This window comes from Cupressus sempervirens, chromosome 5 (genome assembly GCF_028749045.1).
Source record: "Cupressus sempervirens isolate cs-2001-9-10 chromosome 5, ASM2874904v1, whole genome shotgun sequence".
In the NCBI taxonomy this organism is placed as follows: domain Eukaryota; kingdom Viridiplantae; phylum Streptophyta; class Pinopsida; order Cupressales; family Cupressaceae; genus Cupressus; species Cupressus sempervirens.
This window is the reverse complement of record NC_143122.1, coordinates 527,609,081-527,630,159: the sequence shown is the minus strand read 5'-3', so window position 1 is coordinate 527,630,159 and position 21,079 is coordinate 527,609,081. Positions and strand designations below refer to the sequence as shown.

At 36.0% G+C, this 21,079-nt stretch overlaps 1 protein-coding gene across 1 annotated transcript in view; it reads left to right on the top strand.

Moving 5' to 3' along the window:
• DET3 (vacuolar ATP synthase subunit C (VATC) / V-ATPase C subunit / vacuolar proton pump C subunit (DET3)) overlaps positions 1 to 21,079 on the top strand; it is a 46,448-nt gene that overhangs the window by 12,837 nt on the left and 12,532 nt on the right. The window contains exons 5-6 of the mRNA XM_089831676.1: positions 14,240 to 14,307; positions 14,618 to 14,759. Coding sequence (XP_089687802.1) covers positions 14,240 to 14,307; positions 14,618 to 14,759 — 210 coding nt within the window. The remainder of the gene's footprint in view (positions 1 to 14,239; positions 14,308 to 14,617; positions 14,760 to 21,079) is intronic.

The following is a 21,079-nucleotide window of genomic DNA, read 5'->3' as shown; positions in this document are numbered from 1 at the left end:
GGATGAATATGTTTTGAATACATCCTACTTACTAGAATGTTACAATTTCTTTCAGTTTGCATTATTGCTCAAATAGACATAATGCAAATGATTAAGTGTTAGCCAGGAAATTTTCCAAGTTTCATTTGAGATCTCCATAGCTCCAATGTAGGTCCAATGATATTCTCATAACTTCAGATTTATAGACATTACTGGGAAAGTCTATAACTCAACCACATGGATCCTAGATCTTCATTTAAGGTAGGTGACATGGATGGTGTACATAAACACAAACTATGAATTGGCAACTTACATATACATATTTGTTTAAGGTTTTTTCAACGCATGAAGAATGGCATATGATTTCAAGATGGATCACAACAGTAGTCAAAGGCTTGTATGTAGTGGTCAGCCACCTTGGCACTTAAATATCTCAAAGGTGAATCAAGAGATACAAATCAAAATTAATAAACAAAACACCTCGGCACTAGAATATTCAGGATGAGTAGAAACAGAGCACTCTACCTTGAAATTTAACATCTAAGATGGTTAATTAGTAACCATTCCATCAAGAAGACTTGCATTTCTTGAAGTGGAATAAATTCAGTTGGGTCTTTGTGGCTGGGTTGCTCAAGATTCTAGCGGTTGAAGCAACCATGTTTTGAGTTCAAGCCAACTCAGGTTTTCATCATTAGCAAACTAGTGGCCTGAAGGTGAAATTAGATTGGGGTTGATGCTTTGGTGATTTGATGGAGTACAAGAAGAAATATAGCAATAATTTTTTTGAGGGACTACAACACAGTAACAGAAGTTTCTCGCACATTCACTGAGTATTGATTGAGTAGACAGACAGTCCAGACATTAAGAAGTGTTTTGTTTCTTTTACATCATCTTGATTAATCATGAGATCACTTGTAGAAATATCAATGGCCCTGTGCTCTATATTATTTACTGTAGCAAGCAAAGAATTATCCATAGCTCTTATGATCAAACTTATTCTTTTGTTATTAGGAACTAAACATATGCATTTGCAGCAAAAACACAATTCTGTTACCCTGTGTTTTAGCCAAGATCAGAGATTTCTGGTTGCAATGTCTTACAAGGCTTTTAATGGACTTCTGTTTAAATGATACACCGTGCATTCACTGCTTCATCATGGTGTTTCTAGATCATGCACTAAACCTTCTCCACAATCATCTTGCTTCTCCTTATGATCACTCATTTTGTTAAGAAGCGTATGGGGCTGTTTAATTTCTTTGAATTCCTTCCTTCCCACAGCAGTTCTTGAACTACTTGGAAGTGAACTTACACCCATTTTTAATTGGTCTACTCATTTGATTTTCAACTAATTGTTTGAACTTGACAAAGGAACCAAAGCATTTCTATTTTTAAAAGTAGTCTGACATTTTTTTAGAGAAACCATCACCCATTAAAAGAAATACCTTACATTGAGAATTTATATGATTACAAAGATGGCTCATATAGATTTGCATGAGATTGATCGAAAGCCTCTTTTACAATCCATGCCCCTTAACTAAAAAATAACCTCTATTTAGTATTTTCATTTACCAGCCAAATACCTTGCACACCTATGCTGCTTTTCTTGGATGAAAAATTGTAAATCATCCTTATTTTGTTTGGATTCACTAAAAATGAATGTTGAGATGCCCATATTCATCATGCCTCAAGATGCTTGTGCACACATATTAAGTGTGATAGGATAAACTATAGCCTATACAACCCACTTTACCACCCTTAGGGTAACCATTCTTCCCTTGACCATGCACTTCTTGCAAAAGCCCAGACCATTGATAGGGCTATATGTAAATTGACTTGCAGATGACTAGTTCTTGTTCATTTTTAAAATAAAAAATTAACATTTTCAACTATGGATTTCATGCATCACTTAACACAATTCTCACATACTAGATTCCGTCTACTGGATGTGATCTAACATAACTGAGCAAGACATAATTTTCTGATTATAGCCAACAGTAAATTAAACATGCTATGACTAGATGTGCTGGAATGAAAACCCAGCAAGTGTTTGCATCATTGTTGTCTAGGGAAGACACCAGGACTGCATATAATGCTGCCACATAGCTTGCTTCTTGTTTTTGTGTTACATATTGAATTGTCATTCTTGGCACTTTTTATTCTGGCTTGATGTTTATCAAAATTCTTAAAATTGTAGGTGGCATGGTTTTCATTTCAATTTTCTTCCTGTTAAGAGTCCAAATTCTGAGTAATGGGTAGTACCTTCTTATTCCTAACTTCAAATTCTGGTTGCTTTATTCTTGTGCTTCAGGTAGAAATATGTTTTAAATGTTGTCCATGTTAAACATAACAAGAATAAGTGTTCAACTAGACTGCCAATAACAAATGTAGATTGTATTGTACATTCTTAATATCTGGACTGTCTGTCTACTCAATCAATACTCCGTGATGTGCAAGAAACTTGTGTTACTGTGTTGTAGTTCCTCAAAAAAATGATTGCAATATTCCTTTGTGTACTCCATCAAATCACCAAAGCATCAACCTGAAACTAATTTTATGTCTACACCACTAGTTTGCTAATGATGAAAACCTGAGTTGGCTTGATCTCAAAACATGGTTGCTTTAACTGCTAGAATCTTGTGTAACCCAGCCACAAAGACCCAAATGAGTTTACACTTCAAGAACTAGATGCATAACCCCAAGCAACTACTTTTTTTCTTTTCTTTCCAAAAGTGAACAAGAACTAGTCATCTGCAAGTCAACTTACAATAGCCCCATCATTGTTGTGGACTTTTGTGAGAAGTGCATAGTGAAGGCAAGAATGGTTACTCTAGGTGTGGTTAAAGTGGGTTATATAGGCTATAGTTTATACTATCACTGTTAATATGTATGCACAAGCATCTTGAGCCACAATGAATGTGAGCATCTTAACATTCATTGTTTAATTAAGAAACAAAATTGTGCTTTTGCAGTTCCCTATGCCCTTTTGGGGCACCTTTTCTCCCTGTCATCCCCCCCTTGTTCCATGCTTGATTTCGGCTCCTTGGCCATCCACACCTTCGCCCTTTACAACATTCTTGACCAATCCCCCTTCCTCCTTAACCCCGGCCATATTGCCATCTTTTCACCATCTCACCATCAGTGAGGCTGTCAAGTGAATAACAATAGAGCTGCAAGATGTGGAAGGGTTTTAGGCAGAACTCTTCAAGCTTGGCATTACAATCTTGGGCCCCTTCCTCATAATGCTCGTCAACGGGGTGGTGTGCTCTGGTTTCCACCTTTTAAGTTGCGACATATTATTCATCCGATTCACAAGACTGGGCCTACCTCAGACTCCAACAACTACAAGACTGTTATGGTTGGGTACACATTCTCTAAGCTATATGCTACAGTGCTGCACTCTATTCTGTCCAAGGAGATTGATCAACATCATCTTAGGGTGAGGGGGCAGGTTGGTTTCAGGGTAGATTTTAACACCATGGACCACATTTTGATGTAGCAGGCTGTCATTGAAGAGGTTAGGTACTGTTTGGTGGAAGTCTACTATCGCTTTGTGGAGTTTCACGAAGTGTTTGATTCTGTTCCTCGGGTGGCCTTGTTTTTGAGACTCAAGAACTTGGGGATTTTAGAGATTCTTTTGACCACCATCATGAGGCTGTATGAGTGTGTGGTGGGCAGATTTACGACTTAGTAGGGTTTTTCAGATCATATAGAAAGCACTATTGGGGTGAAGCAGGGATGTCCCTGATGGAGCCCTAAAATATGGCCTCCATTTGTGATAAAACATTTTTGGAGACTTGATAAAGTTTTCATTGTTGTCAGTAAAATTGATGCAGTTTCTTCTTGTGAAGAATCGTCGATTGACTTTCAAGGAATGAAGCGGCACTTGTTAGTATATAAGGTTGAGATAAAGTTTCCAATCATAATGGATTGGACTGATGAAATTCCTTTTTCACAAATCTGTGACCCATGTAGAGGGGAGAGTGGGAAGTGGAAACTCGAGAGAGGAAAATATTTTGTGTCTAAAAATGGTGGCCCGATTGCAAACAAGGATCAGAACAGCATGCCTTCCCTCGGTGAATTAATTGCTAAAGGAAACCAGATATGACAGATATTCTTCGAAGGAAAATGGATGTGATGGATCTTTGCAGAGACCAATTACCTTGCAGATGGCCTCAAATTCTGTTGACATACCACATTTAAATCCTTATCATTCAGAGTTCCTTGTCAATGGACATGATGCAGAACACGAATAAGATTATTGTAGAAAATTAGTGGCAGAGCAGGATTGAAACCTTCATGCCAGTAGTCTACAGATATCTGCTAGTACCTCATCCTTAACTTGTAATACTACTGAAATAGGGAAGCTGGGCAAGAATATAGCAGTAAACGATCAGTGTTCAAATCATCTTTTCGCAATGAAGAGCTGCAATTTAGTAATTGCTCAAAATCTAACTTGTTGATTAAAGATAGGGCTAGTGGAAATTCTAGTACAGATGGTTTGATTTCTTCAAAAGGGAGCCAGTGATTTTACTGAAATGTTTAAGAAAGATTCAGGAAAATCTGTCTGTATGTCGTCTTTGTCCTTGGAAAAGAGCTAGGGTAGTTCTTGGCAAGGATTTTGGTTCAGAATTAAAATGACCCTGGCTCTGCTGATATTTCACAGAATGGTGAAGTTAGGGGACTGTTACCAACCGCTCCCATAATCCCTCCAGCTGTTACAACACCATCTATCAAGAGGGCACAGCCTCTTTGTTTTGAAGATGCTACATCTGAAGTGTTGGAATCCCACAGTATGCTGGTGCCTCAAACTACTGAAGGAGAAGATCCTGAAGTAATTCCAACATCTTCTATCATGAGACCACAATCTACCATTTGTGGTTGGTCAAATCACATTGCAAATCTGTTCCTCAAACTAGGAATAAGGATATTAAAATGTTTGGTGCTGCCCAAGAGAATTATGTGACAGTGTTGTTTTCTCGGAGTCAAACCACATCAAATTTTGAAGTTGGTATCCTGCAAATGATTCCTCTTTGTCAATCCAGAGAGCAAAAAATAATTTGGAGTAAGACACGTCTTTCACATTTTCTGAATTGCATACTAGATCCAAGTCGCAGACTGTAAATAAGGCAACTGTAATGTTTCAAACTGCTTCTGGGAATCCAGTGACAGTGCGTCCCTCGTCCATCAAGAAAGCCTTTGCTATTTTTTGGAAGTCATCAATAGCAGATTTACACGAGCCAGACACTGGATCCACTCCACAGAAATCAAGAAAATTTTACATTAATTAGCACCAACTGTTAATATATCTAATATTTCATTGCATTTGTTTCAGGTTTGATGATGGAGTGCGATGGAAAAGATAAATTGTGCGGATGAAACTTCCAACAAGGAGCGCATCATATGTTGACAGTGGAGACTTAAAATCTAAGAATGGGGCACAATATTTGTTTTCAGACATCAATTACTCTACCCGTTTCAAGTCATAACCAAGGCGGCTCTAAAATGTATATGATTTGAATATTGTGTAAAAGAAAAGTAAATAAAGAGTGGAATGTCACAAATTACGCTTTGGAGAAAGAAGCCGTTCAGTGGATTGCAAAGAAAAATGCCCACGGGATTTAGGGAAATCGCATCATCACCTCTAGAGTCACGCAGTAAGGAATTGTATGGAGAAGAGCAGAGGTTGAATGGAAGTGGTGCTTTTGCAGTCTGCTACTTGCCTTTGTGTGGAAAGTTTTGCAAAAAAGTGCTCACGGGATTGCGAGTTTTCCAGGACTCAATCTTTGAATCAGATTGTAATTGGATCAGGGAAGTCATTTCATGGGTGAAGAATTGCGCAGGAGAAGATGAAATAAACGATGCCCAAGAGATATAAAAGACAATAGTCTAAAGTGCCGATTATGTTTGGGTTCAGATAAAATTATATATTAGTTAGTTTTCCCAAATAAAATTAATTTGGTTAGTTTTTTGTTGTGAAGGGATACGATGTTTAGTATAATAACCGGCACCCTTCTAAAACTTATAAATAGATGTAAAATGAAATTTAGGAGAGAGACAATATTCATTCTTGTATCTTTAACTTTTTTCCTCACCTATGCTTTATGAGAGATTATATCTTTCCAATTGGCGAAGGAAATGACTTTTTGAACTAAGCTTCTGGATGGTGAATTATGGAATAAATTCTTGTGCGATTCTAGAGTTGAATTACATTGGATGGATCACCTGTAGGGAATGTCTCCAGTATGATTTTATTTCCGGATTAGTAAGAAGTATTTATTTAATTTATTTGCATTAGAGTTTTAATTTTTTATTAAGTTGTGTCCTTTATAATCATTTTTTATTATTTTCTATAAATATTTTAATATTTGGATAAGTGGACTGGATCGTTATTGCATTTTAAATTTGATAAACTTAAATATTGTGAAATACTTTATTGTTCCAATTTGTCTCCGTAGGAGTTAAAGTGCATTTTAGACTAATTTGAATTGCATTCATATAATTGATCCGTCGTGTCTGAATCATTAAATTTATTTATAGTTAGATATATTAAACTTTATAAAGTTGTACGTTTCAACTAATAATGTTGACTCTATTGCCCATTTAATTAGGCACTGGTCTTTTATTCTTAATTCATAATCCATACGCTAGCAAATGTTTCATTCCTTACCTTTACGGAATTAATATATTCATCTGTTGCATTAATCTATATTTATTTTTTATCTAAACATTATTTCAATCATTTACTTTTGTTCTCAGTTCAGAAATTGCAAGTTTAAAGTTTTCCTATAGTTCTTGCCATTAGGGAAACTTTTATTGTATTCGTGTTCTAATTGATCTGTTTTAAGTATCTTGGATCTAAGTATTTCGTCCAGGATTAGGTGCACCCGCCTCGGTCTTGCAGAGCCGGAAGCGCAGGGGATTTAGATCACATTGAAAGTTGGCCTTAACCAGTTGGATATCCCAGCATCGAGCAGGCAAGGCTCGTAGGATTCCAATCTGCGGTTTTGGGAACCAACAATCCCGACTTCCCTACCTTATTTGGCATTTACATTGACAAGTTGGAGGCTTGCCTTTGGGAGTACATGCTCTAGGAAGATGGTTGCCTATTACATCAGACCTTGATCTCCATTTTACTTTTCTTGGATGATGTGGTTCTTGTAGCATCCTCTCTAGAGGGTCTTTAGCGGTTGCTTGATGACCTAGCTTCCTTTTGTGACTTGTGAGAATTGGTGGTTAACCTGGGCAAGACCTGGGTGATGTTCTTTTGAAGACCTTTCATTTCCATTTCTTCTGTGGAGGTTAAGATGTCTTCTTCTTACACATATTTGGGGTTCAAGTTTTCTAGACCTCGTTTCAACATGAGACATGCCATGCAACCACACATTAACAAGGGGTATGGCTCTTGCTTTGCTTGAGTGATAGTGTGTTAGACATCATTTCCATGACTCCACATCCAAGGTGGCTCTCTTGGACATTTTGATCAGATTGAATGTGCTTTACGATTTTGTAGTTTGGGGGCCCTTCTCTCGTGGAGTCGGATTGGGCTGCGGTGGAGAGGGACTAGACCCTTCTTCTCAAGCATATCATCAGATTTCACCAGTCTATTCCTTATAGTATTATTTTACCCAAGTTTGGGGCACACCCTCTAAGACTTAGGGCCATCTTCGACCTGGTTTGGTTCCTCCACAATCTTTGGTGCTTTGCCTTTGCAGATTTGGCTGAGGGGTTGTACAAATACTTCTATTTGACTTATCGCTCCTTGGAGGTGATTGCAAGTGTCATCTCCACTGGGCCACTATTATGCCCCCTTTTCTAGTTAGCGAGTTTTGCTGTGCCTTTAGCTTGTTTTGCCTTGGTCCCATGGGAAAACTAGGTTTTCTATTCGGTTAGAACAATTTTTGGCTTAGGAGATTTCAGTGGAAGGCTAATTGGGGTTGTTTCAGTGAGGTTTATAGCTATTTTTAGTAAGTTAGTGGACTTAACATTCTTGGTATTTCAAGGTGGGACTAGGAGCGTCTTGTCGAGACCTTTTCGATGAGTAATGACACATGCATACCCTAGTCCATTTGATTCAAAATTTTAATGCTTGAAGATTAACTGATTTATTATAAAGTGACTTAATAACTTAAGCTGATATTGTTAATGTCACTAATATCTATGCACACTTTATTTCTTAAGTGGGGGAAAAGTATTATTTTAAAGAGGAAATAAAGAAACATAAATGGGAATGTGAAGAGTCACCTGTTTGTTCTTGAAAGGGAAGATGGTGCTTAGTTCTAGCATACTTGGTTTCTGATTTGGGTTTTTATTCTCTCTTGGATAGCTTTTTTCAGAAGCTTCGACTTTCAACAAGTAAGAGGACAAAAAATTTCAAGCTTGGATCTTTAGGAGTTTCACTTTGTATTCCAGGTTCATCTTTTTTATTATCCAATCTTGCTGTAGTTATTGTATCAACGAGCGAATTTCTTGGTCATTTTACTGATGACCTTCAATGAAATATTAATTCTAAAAATATATTTCTATTGGAGATCAATGAAATAATCTTTTGGGACTTCTTTTATCTGGTTGTTTATTGGGGGTTTTTGCTGTTGAAATTTGAAATACATTGCAATATATATCTGTTTTTTTTTTTTTGAGATTCCTTAAGGGCCCGTTTGGTTGTTGGAATACAATTAGAATAGGAATAGAAAATTAGAATTCATTTTTAATTCTCTGTTTGGTGCGCCAAATCAGAATTGGGAATAGGAATATGTATTCCCATTTTGTCCCAAAATGAGCATTTGTCCATTCTCCAAAATACTTGTAATTGGAATTGCTATTCCCATTCCCATTTTGAATTTTTCTTATTTGAAAATGTTTTTAGATCCGCTTCATTATAATAGAGCCGCTACATTTCTCAGAGGCACCAAAGCGAAAATGAATTTTCCCGCTCTCTGCCATGGAAGAGAAATTCAAGGTCAAACTTGTTTGCTAGATCGATCGCCCGTGTTTGTTAGAGTAACAGGGCAAAGCTTTAGCCGAAACTGCCACAATCGACCGTTGCCGCAGGTAATGGCAGCTGTAACGAAGTTGAAACCTTAAAAACCCTAGGTAGCAATTACGGTTCTTCTGTGTCATTTGTGCCTCGTAAGGTTGGCCTGGACCTGAATCTTCCTCCAGAGGATGATGAAGAAGAAAATTGTCATCTTGAAGCTCATCACTCTCGCTCTACGTTGTGGCTTCTACATTCCATTTGATTTCACGACTATTTGAATTTTCCTTATTTTTTAGTTTATATCTCATGCCGCGTCTTCTTCCGCTCGAGTTTTTCTAATAGAGGTTTTAGCTTTGGATTTTTTGATCATATTCTGTGAAATGCAGATTGTATATTTTTTCATTCATTAAATTTGATGGGTTCGAACCTTCAATCTTCAATTCAAGTTTGTGCAACCAAACAAGAGATAAATGGGATTGGATTGTAATTTCCTATTCTCATTCCCCATTTCCATTCCCGCTCAAATTTTCTCTTCTAATTCCCAATTCCTATGCCTGCAACCAAACGGGCCCTAAGGGTTTTGTGAAAATATCCGGTTAGGGATATTACATCCAACCCAATGTTGGTTTGCCCAAGTTTCTGCTTTATTGAGGTTAGTGGGGATCAAGATTGACTACGTTCCTCCTTTCCACTACTCTTGGGATCTAATTGCTCATATCCTCCATTTCCATCAGGAGTTGCACAAGCATGTCAGGATGGACATGTACAGGCAGTATATCATATAACTTGGATTGATCCCTTGGGGGAGTTGCAGTCGAGGATGGCCTTCTATGCTTGAGAAGTTTCAAGACTTATAGGACGAGGCTTTGCATGACTCTCATACCTCTCCTGATGTTGGACACATGCGGTCCACATTTCCGTAGGGTCTTTCAGGGTGGACTCTCATCATTTGTAGGCAAACTAGTCACCTAATTGCTAGGGAGGATAAGTTCAGTCGGCTTTGTAACATGGGAGAGCTTGAGACAAAGATACACTTTATCTTTTGTTGCCCCATTTAGAATGAGATTAGAGGGAGGTTTTGTAGTCCCTTATTATTAGATTGGCTTCTCTTATCGTATTTTGGTAGTCCCTTCGACCTTCTTTGTGGTATCTTGTTGGACATTAATAAAATTATCTTATCTTATTGAAGGTTTTATTTGAATTTTTCAATTCTATAGTAATACTTGAAACCATAGTTGGAAAACTCACCAAAGCCAAAAACTTGCCAAGGTCTGAAAAATAAATTCGGGGAAAACTTGACCAGTTTTCAGCAAAAACTTGACAACTTAAAAAATTGCTTTAATTTAATTAGAAATGTATTTTTTCTCAAAATCCATTGAGAAGATACATCCAATGAGTCAATAAATGAGAACACAAAACAAACAAGCTTAGTCTAGATATATTTTAACACAAAGTGGGTACAAATCACATTCTCTTGAGAAGACTCATGACTGGAAGCAAAAAAGTAATTAATTTATGTAAAACGAAAAGTAAATACATCATTCTAATTACATCTTCCTCTTCTCAGTTCTAATAAAAACTAAGGGAGAGGATTGGAGGGTCTAATCTTAGAATTCTGCACTGGCCATGATTGCCTTCTTGCTCGGTATGTCTAACTCAGTTTGTGGTTTGTCCTCAATTCTAGATATATCTCTGCCTCTAGCTTCTCTTGGCACTAGTAGTGACTACTCATTAAACTCATGTCATCCAGCATGAAACCAAATCCACGCCTTCCTCCATAGCATGCCTTTTCAAATCATTGATGTCATCCTCTTCAAAAACTCCACTCCAAACACACTGCAAATGTGCTTTCAAACCCACCCCAAGTCCAGTTCAAATCGATTGAAATCAGTTTGCAAGTGTTTGGAAGACTTTTCCCCGCTCAGCAAAATACAAGTAAAGAAATGAGAAATGAAACTGATTTGGGCTGTTCTTTGCCTTTAACTGCTGTTATAAAACTAAAACCGAGATTTTAACAAAAACTCAGCAAGTACTCAACAAGTTCTTTCCAAAAATTCTGCAAGTTTTTGGCGTGAGTAAAATTCATAAAAATTGCCAAGTTAGAAAACTCGGCAAGTTTTTGAAACTCGGAAAAGTACTCTGCCAATAGTCCATCTATGCTTGAAACAATTTGAAAATAATTGTTGAGTAAGTCCTAGTGCTAAACAAGATTGCATAAATTGCACAATAATGAAAAATTCAAAACACGGAAGGATACAGCTGTTATTTTATCTTCTAAATATTCTTTCATTCCTTTGAAAAACTTAGAAGCAACGATGCCCACAATTGATAGAACTCATAGTTGCATGGAAATTTACTGTACTTAGTATGTTACAATCTTTCTATCACGCTCTTATCTTAGTACTAATTTACCTAAAATGCTCATTTTCCAAAAATCAGCTTTACTTACAAAAGCATCAATATCACTTGAAAGGACTAGATGGAAGAAAGACCTTAATGTTTATCTACTGATTATTTAGACTTACAAGCTGAAAAGTCATGAACTTTAATCCTCAAAAGTGAAATACAGAATAGAATAATTAAAATCACTTGAACCTTTCCATGCATCCAGGCTGAGCTAAAAGCTCAGCACTCTATCTTAGCAAGGAAGGAATTATGCACCAATCTGTTAGCTAACTAACGATTAGGCTTCTTGGAAACTTGAAAGCTACAAGTCATGAAAGGAACAATTTGGACCTTTTTCTATCAAATTTGTCAATCATATCTTTGTTGTTAATTCACATTCGTTCTTCTTATCACCATCTTGCTATTTTTAGCTTCCACACACTTTGCATTTTCTTTCTTGCTGTTACGTAAACTTTGCCAAATTTGACCTTTTTGATAAAATTTGAATCGTAAGTTTTAAACTCATAATTTGTTCTTTCTGCTGACTTCCAGCTATTGCTTTTTTGACTATGACATATTCCCATCTCTCATACCTATTTAAGGAAAAATAGGCAAAATTGGCAATATTTCATATCTTGTTATTCATATGCTGTTGTGATTGTTTACTGTGTGTTTCTTGACTGTTTCAGCATCAGATCCACCTAATTAAATGCTTTTCACATCTTTACAGTTGTGTCTTTTATATATTATCAGTATGGAGATCATTTGAGTTGTTTTTATTGCTTGGTTTTCTATTTTAGATTTAAATTTTATTCTCATTTTTTGTAGCTTTGATACTTCGACTGTTACTTGTATGCTCCATTTCTTCCTTAGACTATTTGAATCTTGTTCTCTCTAATAATAATTCTATATCATTCTCTGCATTTGGTACTATAATTTGTTAGCCGACCTTATAGTTGTTTGTGTATATAGGTGATTTGTTGAAGCTTTTGATAGCATAGTCTACCTTCATCAGCATCACCATCTGTGAACAAAGTTCTATTGGGTTTTAAAATTAGTTATGAATGGTAGGAATAGTATATCAGATCAATTTGTTTACGTAGTCCTTAGTATCATTGTCACTTAGTTTCATATTTACTTTTCAAGTGCTTTGTTTATCATTTAGGTTCATAGATCTACATTGAAAATTATTATCCTAAACATTTATCCCATCCAACTCTGTATGATTTTGTTCCATTTTTTATACCAAATCAACCCTAACTTGACAGATTTTTTTCAAATAATTCTTTCACCAGTGCACTGGTTAAGTTCTCTTGTTAAGTGTTTTCCAATCAATTGGGAAGGCAGTCTGTGAGGGTTACTTCTACAGTTTTCCTTGCATACAAGAACCAATCTACTTAGATTTGGCCTTCCCACAGGATCACAGATTACAGATGGCTAAGCTGTTGCTTCATTTGCATTGGATTTTCTTTATCCTTGTATGCGAGGAATTCTTCTTCTTTGGGCAAACTTATTTTATGTTGATTGCATTATCTTTTGGACATGAACGGTCATCCTTGAGCCCTATCAGTTCAGGCTATTCTGCAGAATGCATCTGTTTTTGTCTGCACATTCTTACATCTATACAATAGCAACTGTTTCGGATGTTGCTAAATGTTGTTCTTTTTAATTGCCACTGGTTGATAATGTGTGCTATCCTTCTGTACATAAATAAAATACCAAATTTTAATTTCACTCGTATTACATTAAACCCAGTGGCCCTTATCTCCTTTCCATATTCTCAATGCAGCATTATCTCATATCTTTTTCCGGTTTCCCTCTTTCATTGCTTTCTTCATCTCTCCAATTCCTTAATGCCCTTCTCTTCCATGAGTGTGTTACTAGTTTTCCTTTTGCTTCAGATGCCAAAATGACAAAGAAACAGATTGTGTAGATCCATAGTTAAGAGAAAAATAAATCAATAGGAGTGGACAAATAATAAGAAAATATATGCTTCTGAAGAAATTTCAAGAGATTCAAGCTTTTGGAATGAATGAATGATTCCATTGTTTTAGAATGAATGAATAATTCCATTGGGAGACTATAATTTGTGCACACAAGACATATGTTCAACAGAGGCGCTCTCAAAGAAATTATAAGAGATCCAATTTCAGTTTCAATAAATTTGTTGGCACTATGCAGAGCCTTTGTTAATTTTCGTTGTCCTTTCCTTCTTAGAAAACATTGGTTGGACACTCAATCTTCTGTTTCCTGAAGTCTCATTGTCTCTCTTTCTTAGCATCTCATTGTAAATATGTCGTTGTCTTCTTTTACAATATTTTTTTGTCAAATCTCAATGAACAATGGCTCAACAGGTAATTATCCATAAAGCAAGAGTAACCATAACTATTTCCCCAAATTGTTGATAGACAGCAGTTTGGTGTTGTCAAGCCAAATGACTTGAAAACTCTTTTATTGGCACAAATATTATTCTCTGTGGCTGTAAACTTGTAAGACATGTTGACATATTTAAGGCTTAGGTGCAACTGTGCTACAACACTTTTGCATGCATGAAGGTGGTGCTTTAACATGGTAGCTGTAAACCCAAACAAATATTCAGTGTTATTGTATTTAGTATTTCTTCTAAGAGTACATAGATTTTCCTTTTTAAATTTTTAGGGCACCTGAAATTGACTTCATTAACTTTAATATTTCTTGCTATTTCTTTTTAGTTTTTTAGTATTTTGTGGTTATAGCTCTAATAAGTTGAACCCATTTCAAATTAAATATTATACCGGTTTTGACCTGCTAGTGGTTGGCAAGTAGGAAAACCTCTTTTTGGCAAAATTATGTAGGCTGAAGTTAGCAGAGACATGTGCACCGCCAATTTACCTTAACTATTTCTTACTTCTTGCTTGCCAGGTACGTGTGGCTGAGTTTAACAACATCAGGAGCCAACTTAATGCTATAAACAGGAAGCAATCTGGAAGGTATGACATAAACCAGAGGCAATGTATGAACTGATAACCTGGAACTCTGTGGAAGAAACCTTGGAGAACATAGGGGAATTATTATAGAGGAGGAAGGTCGAACAGAACTTTTACTAGACTTTAGAATGCTCTTCTTTGTAGATGGAGGAATCAAAATGAAATTTTTACTAAACATGGAAGTGCCATTGCTAACACTATGGATTGAGTTTTTTGTGCCATGTATTGCATATTGGGTTAGCATGAATATTTTTTTGATTGAACAATTGTCCAAATATTATGTCTGGCTAACTTGCCTTTATTGATCATTCAGCATGGCAGTGCGTGATCTTTCCAACATAGTGAAAGCTGAGGATATGATAAGCTCAGAACATTTGACCACACTTCTCGCAGTTGTGCCAAAATATTCTCAAAAGGATTGGCTATCGAACTATGAAACACTTTCTACTTTTGTGGTATGACTTGTCTTTTATTGCATGCTGGCTTTAGGAAACACACTAGTAGGACTTGTATTATTATTTGGAGGAGTATCTATGTGCAATTGGTTTAGATCTGTTTGAATTATAAATAACCAAGTTTTAAGCGAGATTATGATGGTGCTAAATTCTAGCTCATGCTTATAATTACAGATTTAAAAGTTGTTGATGGGTGCCTGTCCAATGTTTTCAAGACAACTCTTTGTTTTAGGAAAAATATGCTCATTATCTATTCATTACTCTTTGAAGTATCCTTCAATAAAGATGCATGGTTCATTTTAGTTTCATTGAACTCTAAATATTTCAATATTTAAAAAATATTTATTATCTCTACAAAGATTATAAGATTCAAGTTTAAACACCTAAGTAATAATCTGTTATTAACTTATTTCCATTGAATATTAATGTTTTAGATTGTCTGCCTTTCATATTTATTTGGCATGCTTTACCTTCAATGAGAAACCAAGACTGATATGGTCTTCAAATCTAGTTCTATATTTGTCATGTCTCGTTTAACTTTGTTCCTATTTTTCCAATCTGTGATTTCTGTGAGATCATACCATGTACCGGGAAGAAGTAATAATCTGTTATTTGTCATTGACTATTAATGTTTTAGATTGTCTGCCTTTCATATTTATTTGGCATTCTTTACCTTCAATGAGAAACCAAGACTGATATGGTCCTCAAATTTAGTTCTATTTTTGTCATGTCTCATTTAACTTTGTTCCTATTTTTCCGATCTGCGATTTCTGTGAGATCATGCCATGTACTGGGAAGCACTGGCATGAGATGCTGGCATGTGGAAGACCTAATCACAAACTTTGGATAGACTTAGAGTTAGTCAAAATTGGACCCGATTACCTTTTTAAGTGGTATATGCTTGAATGGTTTGAGTTAAGGTAGATGGTTCATATCCAAACTGGTTTCAATGAAATAATTCATCTGGATGTCCATTAGATTTCCTTGAAATCTTTTACCATGGATTTCCCTCTGATTTTCTACCAGATCTGATGTTTCTATAGTTTAGTACTTTTTGCATTTGAGTTTATGTTTGTATTCCTCACATCCCTCTAACCCCCAGGTGGGTGTTGATTGACAACACTGTGCGACATGTTAGGAATGGATCTGACATTTCATCCACCCCGTTTTAATAATCAAATCAGACTGAGCTTAAAGAAATCTATGTGAAAGCACCCCAATTTCCAATGAGGTTACTTTCTTATCACCTGGATTCTGGACTATAAACACAAGGTAATATCAAATATGGACCCATGTATGTATCTTTAAACTTGTTTTCATAAACTATAGTATCTAGTTGAGTGTATTTTGTTGAGTTTGTTGTCATTGATATCAGAGGTTGATGATCAAGGTCATGTAAATTCTGGAGGATCATTCTAAATAATAAAGAATTGGATTGAGCTGCCTGGATGCTTAAGCTGGTTGTGTGTCTACTTTAGCAGCTTGTCAGCTGCTTGCATGTCCACTTTATGCCAAGTCAGATTGATACATCAGCGGTTGAATCTTCAAATGTGGTGGCTAAGTTTAAATTATGCAACAAACATATATCCTTCAATGCAATGGTCTAAGTAATGGCTCATTAAATGTCTTCAGATTTATTTTTGTATTTATTTCAACTTCCTATTTTGGGTCCCATAGTTTTCAAGCCTATGTCGTGGTTGGCTGGAAGCATTCTTTTGATTTGTGATGTGAAAATTTGAAGTTGTGCCTTCTATTAAGAAAAGCCCCGTGTATGAAAGGGGTGAAGAAATATTTTGGATTGTGATAGCAGCTGGCTTTGTTTTAAGGAATTGTGTCATGCCTTTTAAAACAGACTGGCAGAATTTAATATTGCTTGTGGCTGGGTGTTTTTGCAGTATCATGCATTTTAATTCGAGCTAGGCACTTTTAAAAGAGACATCATGATGAATTGAAAAAATTGTGCATATAGTGGTGCATTCTTTTTGGATGATTGACTATTCCTTTTTAGTCTGGGCAGTATAGAAGACACGCTACTCAGGATTGTGGATTTTAAAATGAAATTATGGGACAATATTATGAAGTCAAATTTGCTTTTCTATGTTTGAAGGATATATGTTGTGAGCAGAGCATATGAAATGAATGTTAAGGTGCCAATTTTGAAAAGCACAGGTCTGCAATAACTTCAATCATTGATTGGGCTGTGTAATGGAGGAGTACAGCATTAACATTAATTACTGGTCAGTCTTTGCAGTTCTTGTTTAATGCTTGATGTAACTATTTTTTGGAAAGATGACTTAAGCTAATATGAGTTGAGTAGAAAAAGAGGAATGAGTCAATGTTTGAAAGATAGAAGTGCTGCACTGAAGTTTTTGATAGTGACTGGTTGTGCGTTCATTACATTTTAGATTTTTCTGCTGTACATTTTAAGATAATAGAATCTTCTTTGAGAGTGTGGAGTTGTGCTGAGTGAAAAAAACAGGGGTTTGATACTCTAGAAAAAGTTGCTGTGCGTGTTGGTTACAATGGAGCAGTGTTTTGGATTAAGGAAAAAACAGGTTTAAATGAGGATCCCGAAACCCCTTGCAAAGCATTACAACAGATATTCAATAACGTTCTCCAAAACAAAACACTGCTGGCAGAGACACAACAAGCAGACCCAACCATCGGCCAGCTCCTTGCGAGTTTCAGCTACCTGCTTCTTTATGATACGACAGAGTAGTGTTTTTAAGGATTTGAGCAGAAGAAAGAGGCTGCGTTTCTTTTACTTAATGGCTGGGTGTGCATGCAAATCTGAAGTCGCTCTTTTGAATGGTTGGAACAAAAAGAACAGAATATAAATGAGCGACTACTATGAAGTTTGTATTGTGCCCTGAAGGACTGGGTGATTAAGGAGTCTTCTGTATATGGTTTTTTGAGCTGAAAAATATCTTAAGTTTTTGTGGGTGGTGATTATCTGGTTTTTGTTAGCAGTATATTGAGAACAGTATTTTTGAGATAGCATGACTAGAGTATATTATTGAAGTGATTGAGCGTATGATGTTTTCTAAGTTTTAGTGATCATGAGTTTTGCTTTCTGGGGTTGGTGACTCGGTTGACTGGAGTTGGTGCTCTCTGGGGTTGGTGCTCACTTTTTTAATCCGGTTTGGTGTCCATTCTTGTTAAGAAAATGTTTTAGTATGGCATGGTTTGTTTTTGTGTTTGTAGGGTCTGCATTTATATCCTACATCTTTGACTCCCCTTCTTTTTATTCACTGTGCTTGTGTGAAAGCAGACACAAGTTGGAATGCATATACTAAGTTCTCTGCTCTTTTTGATTGCAACCTATTGTGCTTTACTGAGTGGATGAAAGAATATGTGCTCTACTTTCTTTTTGATTCAGATAAACCAGCAACCTATGAAGACGAGACAAATTAAAAATTGAAACAGCTAAAATAAAATTATTTAAGTTATAAAATTACTAGCAACCTACGAAGACAATAAATGAAATCATAAATAAATTTTAAAACTTGCGATATGGTTTTGATATCAAGAGGCTGCAGCAATTGGAATCATTGGCCATGGAGGTATTGTCAACTATGAGCATCATCCTTTCTAAACCGATGACAAAGAGTATCATTACTCCTCTTGCATTTACAAACTCTATGAACCCATTTTTAATCAAATCTCACCTACCATCAGGATAGAGTCTTTGGAATGCTTCCTTGTACCCACCAAACACTTCTAAATCTCTATATGTGGCAATCTTCCCATCATACTAAGATATTGGTTGCTGTAATATTTTGGTGTCAATGCATAAGAAAAACAAATGTAGAGGAGTTGTTGTCTTGTTCCATCCTTCTTCAATAATTTCTTGCAATTGTTTGAAGTCTCAGGGTCTTGCTCTTTGTTATTTATGATTTTCTTCATCTTCTCAAGCATGGAATTGATGCCATCATACATCTCTACAAGGCAAGGCCCATCCATGTCAATGTTGCGAAGCAAGTTCATAATAGGCTTGGTGAAGTGAAGGAGATACTCCACATTTTCTAACAATGAGTCATCCGTTATCGTTTGCTTAGTTTTTGTTGCCCTCTCAATGTTGCTTTGCCTCCATATAGACCAATTTTTGCCAATCACGATATAACAAAGTGCTACATTCACTTTCACAAGGTGTCTAAAGATGATTAAGTTTGATGCAAAATGGGTCTCAGCAACCTTTAATAATAATAAGAGTAATAAAATACTATTAAATAGAGGAAAACTTTAAAAAAGAATAAACATTACACAATCAACTTATGCGAATCAGGAAATGTAAACTACCACTTTTTAATTTTTTTACTTACATGACTGCTTCAAGTTTAAGTTACTTAGCTTCAAGTTTAAGTTACTTACCTTCAAAAGCTTTGAACTCAAGAATTTTCTGGAAAACTTCTTGAGTCATGTGGTTTATGATGAATATTTGGATGTCCTCAGCATTGACATACACCTCTTTGATCCACCTAGTTTTGTTCTCAATCTTTTGTTGCATAAGAGTGACTGAGTGGACCACATAAACTGTCTAAAAGATATACTGATATCACTCTTCAACCAGCAAACCAACTGCTCTACAATTCTTTGCATCATCCATTATGACTTGGACAATGTTTCTCGGTCCCACTGACTCAATGGCAGAGATGAGAATATTAGTAATAAATTGCCCATCTTTTACTTAGCCCTTAATCCATGGATATCAAAAACATTGGCCCTTTATGAGAGACCGCAATGACATTGATCAAGGAAGGATTCCTTGCATCTTTCCACCCATGTGAAACAATTGATAACCCTGTGTCAGTCCACGAATCCTTTACAAGCTTCAATGGATACTTAACCACCTTGATTGTGCTTTCCAACAATCTGGTCCATGTTTTCTCATAATTGGAGCCCTTTACTTTCTTGGAGCTTCGTTGACACTCTTCAACATCTTCTTCTGGAATGGGGAATGAATAACTCTCAGAGGTAGCCCATTTGCATATATGCATCTTGATCTTGCTATATCTTGGTCAACAATGTCCTGAGTCTCATTTTGAAATGAAATTTCCAAAGATCCATTTTTTTTGTGTGGAATGGGTGCTTGGGTTTCAGTTTAGGCTCAACTGCGGTAGTATAAAAGGGTTGGTCTTCTATCACAATATTTGAAGATGGGGGCTACATTCCCTTTTTTCAGTGGGCAAACTTTGTGTACGCGCTGCTCTCTTTTGCTTCTTCATGCTTTATGATATATTTGGATACTGTTTTGATTGATTCATTTTTTTTTCCAGAGCATTTGAGAACTCTTCCAAGGTATCCATGCAAATGACCTACCACCTGATAATATTAACTATTCCTTTCTTTATCATAACTTTGACATTTCCAATAGAATCAATCACCTCTTGGAAGAGGTCTTATAATATCAACATAGTTTCACAAACTAGAATGACAATTTGGATCTATTTTTTGTTCATTATTGCCTTTGGAGGAAGAGGTAGATGCCATTGTACTTCCTATGGTAAGAAATTTTATACACATTCAAAATAAAAACAAGAGAATTGAAACCTTAAACAAAAACATTTGTTGGATACTCAATCTTCTGTTTTCTGAAATCCCATTGTCCCTCTTTCTTAGCATTTTATTGTAAATATGTCAGGTGCTCTTTTACAATCTTTTTCTGTCAAATTTCAATGAACAATGGCCACAAGTAATTATCCAGAGCATTTGAGGACTCCTCTTATAGGGTATCCACACAAATGGACTACCATCCGATAATATGAACTAACTTTGATATTTCCAGTGGAATCCACCACCTCTTTTAAGGGGTCTTATAATACCTGTTGAAATTTGAACCAGAAAACATGGATAAAACTTGTAATAAATAATGCAAGAAGCACAAGAGATATCTTGGAAAAAACCCTCCACAAAGAGGGAAACAACCTAGCCTGCCAAACTTAGATTCTTTATTGATTTTCTCAAATCAAAATTTCAAGACTTTTGCTTTCATCCCATTCTATTCCTCACAGTATGCACACATATATCAGAGATGAATAAAACAATGATAAGTAGCTGCAAGCAACTATTAATGAAAGACATACAAGATTACACCATTGCTCAAACCATCTAACACTGACTACACACACTCAGAAAAACATACAAGATTACACCATTGCTGAAACCATTGAGCATACAAAAATTTACTCACAAAATGGTTGTACGTTATTATAGAATAGCTGAATGAATAATGACAACACACTAACAATAAGAAGTCGTATATGTGTGTTATATCTCACACAATAATCTCTGAGCTACAGGTTACACACGATAATGTTTGA